Source organism: Symphodus melops, assembly GCF_947650265.1.
Source record: "Symphodus melops genome assembly, chromosome: 19".
In the NCBI taxonomy this organism is placed as follows: Eukaryota; Metazoa; Chordata; class Actinopteri; order Labriformes; family Labridae; genus Symphodus; species Symphodus melops.
This window is the reverse complement of record NC_136709.1, coordinates 282,650-290,149: the sequence shown is the minus strand read 5'-3', so window position 1 is coordinate 290,149 and position 7,500 is coordinate 282,650. Positions and strand designations below refer to the sequence as shown.

At 48.9% G+C, this 7,500-nt stretch overlaps 1 protein-coding gene across 1 annotated transcript in view; it reads left to right on the top strand.

Annotated features, from left to right (window-relative positions):
* Positions 1-7,500, top strand: part of ehd4 (EH-domain containing 4) — a gene marked incomplete at its 3' end in the record, with an annotated part of 19,646 nt that overhangs the window by 6,486 nt on the left and 5,660 nt on the right. The window contains exon 4 of the mRNA XM_079369243.1: positions 6,600-6,764. Coding sequence (XP_079225369.1) covers positions 6,600-6,764 — 165 coding nt within the window. The remainder of the gene's footprint in view (positions 1-6,599; positions 6,765-7,500) is intronic.

Sequence of the window (7,500 nt, the reverse complement as noted above, 5' to 3'; positions counted from 1 at the left end):
GTGGAACATCTGTGTTATGAGATGCAGGTAGACTCCTTCCTGTTCTTGTCATGGTCACTTCCTGTCTGCTGAGGTGGTTGTTGGCTGGGTGTGCTGCGTGCTACTACTCCTGCTTCCTGATTGGCTGTGACCTGGATGAGCAGGTTGAGTACTGAAACACTGAACGGCGTGAGTGGACTCTTCGTGTTCTGACTTTGTAAAGTCGGACTGACTGGGACTTGTTGTGTTGGTGTGAGTCCTGGTCTCCAGAGGTTCTGGATCAGTTTGACTCCGCCCCCCCAGGACAAACAGGCACAGTAACGTTTGTTGTGAAACCTCTTTTCTCTCACTTCCTGTTCTGTGTGTCGGTCTGTTTCCTCCTGTGAATCACTGCTGCTGGTTTGTGACCACAGACGGTCTGAGAGGCAGATCTGAAACCAGAGGACCACCAAACACACACACACACACACACACACACACCACACACACACACCAAACACACACACACACACACCAAACACACACACCACACACACACACCACACACACACCACACACACACACACCAAACACACACACACACACACACCAAACACACACACCAAACACACACACACCAAACACACACACACACACACCAAACACACACACCAAACACACACACACCAAACACACACACACACCAAACACACACACCAAACACACACCACACACACACCACACACACACCACACACACACCACACACACACACACCAAACACACACACACACACACACCAAACACACACACCAAACACACACCACACACACACCACACACACACACACCAAACACACACACACACACACACCACACACACACCACACACACACACCACACACACACACCACACACACACACCAAACACACACACACACACACCACACACACACACCAAACACACACACCACACACACACCACACACACACACACCAAACACACACACCACACACACACACACCAAACACACACACCACACACACACACACCACACACACACACCAAACACACACACCAAACACACACACCAAACACACACCACACACACACCACACACACACACACCAAACACACACACACACACTCTCATGTGTATCACACACGGCCCCTCAGAGGTGCATTCCATTCACGTGCGAGCAGGTTTCTCTCCTGGATCTGGTTCTGGTGGTCTCAGAGGACTTGTGGGGTCTTGGGATGAGGAGAGAGAGGACGTGTGAATCCAGACGGCGTGAGAGAAGCGGATACAAACCTGGCAGAGCATGAGCACAGCTGCATTTAAAAAACAACAGCAGGTTTCATGTGACGCTCTGAAGGAAGGGAACGTCCTCCTCAGCCAGCGGCCATGTTGGAGGATTCACTCACTCATCATGTTGCTTCTCTTCATGTTCACTCTGCAGGGTGCACAAACATCACTGTTGCTCTCGTGTTGAGTCAGCCCGAGTCACCGCATCAGTATCGGCCTAAAGCTGAAGGAGGGAGGAGGGAGGAGGGAGGAGGGAGGAAGGGAGGGAGGAGGGAGGGAGGGAGGAAGGGAAGGATTAAAGGGAGGGATGGAGGGCCACAGGATGAGATGGCGGGGCGTTCCCTCCATCTGGAAGCATTTAGAGCTCAGCTGAGGCTGGATTCCTCCTGATGACGTATAACAGGCCCTCACACACACACACACACACACACACACACACACACACACACACACACGCCATCAGCAGCAGTTTAAACTTCATCACACACACATTCAGAGGCTGCTGTGAAACACACAGATAACCTGTTTTTCTGAGGGGTCGATGACCTCCATGTTTGTTTGGAGTGTTTGTGCTTGTTGTTTGTGCAGACGCCTCTCTTGGTGTGTGTTTGCTGTTCTCACAGTTTGAATCTTCGTGATTATTTATGAATCCTGACTTCACTCAGAACCTCCTGAGCCGGCTCCTTCATCGTCTGCGGTTCTTCTTCTTGGGTTGAAATCTGTGCCTTTCACTGAGTCACAGTTGGATCTGAGCCAACATTCAGTCCTTAAACCTCTCTGCTCGTCCTCCCTCTTTTCTGTCCCACTCGGTCCCACCAAGTCCCACCAAGTCCCCCAGTCTGCCTGCTCGGCTCTGGCCCTGCTTTCTGCTGTCATCATCATCGCTGCTGATCCAGTACATGAACTCACTGACCCAACATTACATCATCATTACATCACGGCGGGTGGATGAGTGCTTTGTTGAAGGAGCACTCTGACATGTCTGCTCCTGTTGGTGGGCTCTTTGGAAGCTGATTGGTTCCCTGCAGGCCGAGGAACAGGTGAACGGAGCAGCAGCAGAGAAGTTCGTACATTTACCTCACTATTGTTTCTCAGCTATCTTAAAGGAGCAGTATGTAGCTCCGCCCCCTAGTGTTTAAAATGAGTACTGCAGCCTAAACTCTAATCATCACAGAGAGCTGGCTCCGCCCCCTCCTCTCACACAGGTCAGCATGTGGTGGACACTATAGCTTCAGTGTTTAGCCAGCTCAGCATGTGGTGGACACTGTAGCTTCAGTGTTTAACCAGCTCTGCATGTGGTGGACACTGTAGCTTCAGTGTTTAGCCAGCTCAGCATGTGGTGGACACTGTAGCTTCAGTGTTTAACCAGCTCTGCATGTGGTGGACACTGTAGCTTCAGTGTTTAGCCAGCTCTGCATGTGGTGGACACTGTAGCTTCAGTGTTTAGCCAGCTCTGCATGTGGTGGACACTGTAGCTTCAGTGTTTAGCCAGCTCTGCATGTAGAGACACTGTAGCTTCAGTGTTTAGCCAGCTCTGCATGTGGTGGACACTGTAGCTTCAGTGTTTAGCCAGCTCTGCATGTGGTGGACACTGTAGCTTCAGTGTTTAGCCAGCTCTGCATGTGGTGGACACTGTAGCTTCAGTGTTTAGCCAGCTCTGCATGTGGTGGACACTGTAGCTTCAGTGTTTAGCCAGCTCTGCATGTGGTGGACACTGTAGCTTCAGTGTTTAGCCAGCTCTGCATGTAGAGACACTGTAGCTTCAGTGTTTAGCCAGCTCTGCATGTGGTGGACACTGTAGCTTCAGTGTTTAGCCAGCTCTGCATGGGTCTGTAAAGCTTTCTGCGTTCTAACCTCTCTCCATGTTTCATCTCCAACATTGATCCTAGTTTGAGCAGCTTTCTGCTGCTGGAGCTTATTAGAAACATGCAGAGGCTTTTTAGCTCGGGTACAATCACTTCTATCTGAAGCAGTTCCACTGCCCGCTTCCATCGCTGCAACACCTGTTCACCTGATAACTGCTCTCATATCTGGCAAACCCAGGGGCGTCCAAAACGGCCTTCAAAGCCCCGCCTACCTTCTCTGGTCCAATCAGATCCAGAGCATTCAGGAGCAGAATCTAAAGTTAGAAGGAGGACATACTGGCTGCTGCATTGTTGTCAGAGAAGCTTCAACACAGCAGGTTTCCTTCATGATCACACAGGAAGAGAGCAGCTCTCTGATTGGTCCTTTCAGTTTTGTCCTGTCTACATTGCTGGATAGCTTAGCTTTATTGGGCCGTGCTACAGAAGGTCCATCTTGTACATGAGTCATCATGTGGTGGTTTTGTGTCTGTATAATTATCTGCTTTAAAACTCCAGGCTCCACTCTGTGCTGCTTCCTACATCAACATATTTTCCAAGATATAAATATAATAAGTAATGACACTTTAGAGGAAGCAGTATTGTTAGCAGGAAGGCGTTTCCTTTGGGACAGGAAGTGGAACATGTGAAGTAATCTGTCGTCCTGTCAGAGGGCGAGGAGGGAACAGGTCAGCTCATATCACACACTCACTCAGCAGGACTCTCTGTGTGTGTGTGTTTGAGTCTGCAGAGGTACAGGACTGTATTTACTGCACACACACACACACACACACACACACACACACACACACACACACACACACACACACACACACACAGCCTCAGCAGACACCTGACCCTGCAGGGTGAAACCTGAAGCTGTGAGCGCTGGTTTTCCTCACACCATCAGACCATCAGACCATCTTTTATTCATGACAGGCTGAAAAGAACCCTGTGTGTGTGTGTGTGTGTGTGTGTGTGTGTGTGTGTGTGTGTGTGTGTGTGTGTGTGTGTGTGTGTGTGTGTGTGTGTGTGTGTGTGTGTGTGTGTGTGTGTGTGTGTGTGTGTGTGTGTGTGTGTGTGTGTGTGTGTGTGTGTGTGTGTGTTATGTCCACAAACAGAGGTGTGTATTGCCCTGCAGTAATGTTGTGTTTATGAACAGCACCCTGAGGCCAAAGAGTGAAATCTGATACATGAGCCTTACTGGTCCAATAAGAGACACACACACACACACACACACACACACACACACACACACACACAAAGACATTAAAAGTGTTTTAAAAGTGACAGCTGACAGACTGATGAACAGAGTCATTCCTCTGTGTGTGTGTGTGTGTGTGTGTATGTGTGTGTGTGTGTGTGTGTGTGTGTGTGTCTGTTTGCACACACGTCCTGTTTACTCTCATCTCACCTCCCAGTGTACAAGGCTTGACTCCGCCTCCCTCCTCTGGAGAACCAATCCCTGCAGGGCATTGCAAAACCTGTCTCTCACTGTGCAGCCGTTCGCAGCGTCCTAATAGCTGAAAAGAAAAGACGGAGGGCTGAAACAGGACTGGATCATTTTCTGTTAAAGGTTGAAAAGCTTCTGTGAGCCACACCCACACGCATCCGCTTACACACGGAGAGAGGCGGGGAGCAGCTCGCCGCTCGCCGCTCACTTCATCTCTTCTTCTCAGCAGATCCTCTGAGATGTGTTTAAAGGTGCAGGACGATAATCAGTGTGTGCAGAGTCATCACAGAGTTAGACGCAGCTGCAGGCTGTTTGAACAGCTCTGTTTTTATGAACACACGTCTCAACACGCATTAACCTGCTTTCAGTGATGACACACATTTGTTGGGGTGACTTTGTCAAAATAAACGCACAAACAAAGAGGAGAGAGCGTTACCAAAGCAAACATCCCAAAGCAAACTCTTTTTATAAATCCTCCCTGAAGGTGTTTGATTGATCACACAGGAGGTCGTCTCATCCTCAGCTCACCTCCTTCTATGATCCTACTGAAAATATCTCACCTATAGACTGGTATAGTAATGACGTATTGTTGTAGGCCAACCCGAAAAAATGGCGCCGGTGGTTCCTACGTAAATTCGCCTCTGGGATTTTTGCATTGGATTTTGGATCATTGCAGAAAATAATCTGTGTCAAACACGTTTCTGATGCTGTTTAGTTCAGCTGATAATCTTTACAGATGAACATCATTTATATGAAGTTTGAAGAGTTAATGCAGCCCAGAGAAGTAAAAAGCTAACGTTACGCTACAAGCTAACTACACCGTGGTCGATTTGTAATGACGTCACAACATTTTATGCTTCATCGATCTAATCAGCGGATTTGACAAGCTAGCTAAACGTTAGCTTAATAAGTTGTTTTTAACCTAATATTTACAGGAACACTGAAAAACATGACTAGAGGCTGTAAGGAGGATTAGGGAGAGAGTTCCCGGCGTGATGACGTTTAACGTCTCCATGACAACCACTGTAGTTTCAGTTAGCTACTCGTTAGCAACCGCTGTTTAAAGTACGTGTAAAAACTTTAAAATTCACAAGTGGGGTCTTAGCTAACGTAGTTTATCTCGTCTAACAAAACATCAACATCTCTTCAGCTTGTGTTAACCACAGACCTTATTTCAGTCTAAACACAAACTCATTCAAAATCCACATTGACTTTTAGAGGTTAGCACCACAGCGCTAAAATGCTAACTCACTTCCTGCTTTTAGGACTCAAAACTACACCAGTCTATTAGTCAGTGAATTGTTACCCAAAATGCATTGCAACAGGAGGTTTTATTCCGTCTGGGGAGTCTGAAATAACTCGAGACACAGTGAAGACGCCATGTTGTAGTGGGCGGAGCGCCATCATACCTTTTTATATAGTGCACTCATTGTATCCCACAATGCATCGTGATAAGAAGTGTACTACCCAGCGCCATGGCAAACAATCAAATCAAAACGAACAGGATTTTAACTTCTGGTAACAAACTGTTGAGCCCTCCTGTCCTCAGAGAAAGCTCCGGAGCGTCCTCTGTGTGTGTGTGTGTGTGTGTGTGTGTGTGTGTGTGTGTGTGTGTGTGTGTGTGTGTGTGTGTGTGTGTGTGTGTGAGTGAGGCAGATGAAATGCTTCACAAAGTAAATCTCTCTGCTCAGGTTAAAATCTCACTCAGTCACATTGAAGTGTGCAGAGTGTTTTATAATGTGGGTGTTGTTCTATCTTGTAGTTTGTGTTGTTGAATATATAAACGACATTCATGGCAGCATGACAAGGTCATTAGCACATTTAAAGTTAGCTTACAAACTAGCTAGCCGGCACTGAGGGGCGGGAACCATTGCCATGGTAACAGCGAGCTCCATCAATCAGAGACGTAACCTACGGTCACTTTCTGGTAACATATCCCATCATGCATTGCTGATTGACAATAAGGAGAATAGTAAACCGGTGTCAGGGTCATAATGATGGTTTTGTGTGTGTGTCTGTGTGTGTGTGTGTGTGTGTGCAGTTACGACTTCGCCGAGGTCCTGCGGTGGTTCGGGGAGCGTGTTGATCGCATCATTCTGCTGTTCGACGCTCACAAACTGGACATCTCAGACGAGTTCTCGGAGGCCATCAAAGCGTTCAAAGGACAAGACGACAAGATCCGAGTCGTCCTGAACAAGGCTGACCAGGTGGGAGGAGTCTTCCGCACGCACCTGCACGCTCCTGCACGCACCTGCACACACACCTGCACACACCATCTGCACACACCTGCACACACACCTGCACACACACCTGCACACACACCTGCCACACAAACCATCTGCACACACACCTGCACACACACCTGCACACACACCTGCACACACCATCTGCACACACACCTGCACACACCATCTGCACACACACTGCACACACCACCTGCACACACACCTGCACACACACCTGCACACACCATCTGCACACACCACCTGCACACACACCTGCACACACACCTGTACACACACACCTGCACACACCATCTGCACACACCTGCACACACACCTGCACACACACCTGCACACACACCTGCACACACCATCTGCACACACTACACCTGCACACACACCTGCACACACACCTGCACACACCATCTGCACACTACCACCTGCACACACCATCTGCACACACCACCTGCACACACACCTGCACACACACCTGTACACACACCTGCACACACCACCTGCACACACCACCTGCACACACCATCTGCACACACCTGCACACACACCTGCACACACATCTGCACACACCACCTGCACACACACCTGCACACACCATCTGCACACACCTGCACACACACCTGCACACACACCTGCACACACACCTGCACACACCATCTGCACACACACCTGCACACACACCTGCACACACACCTGCACACACACC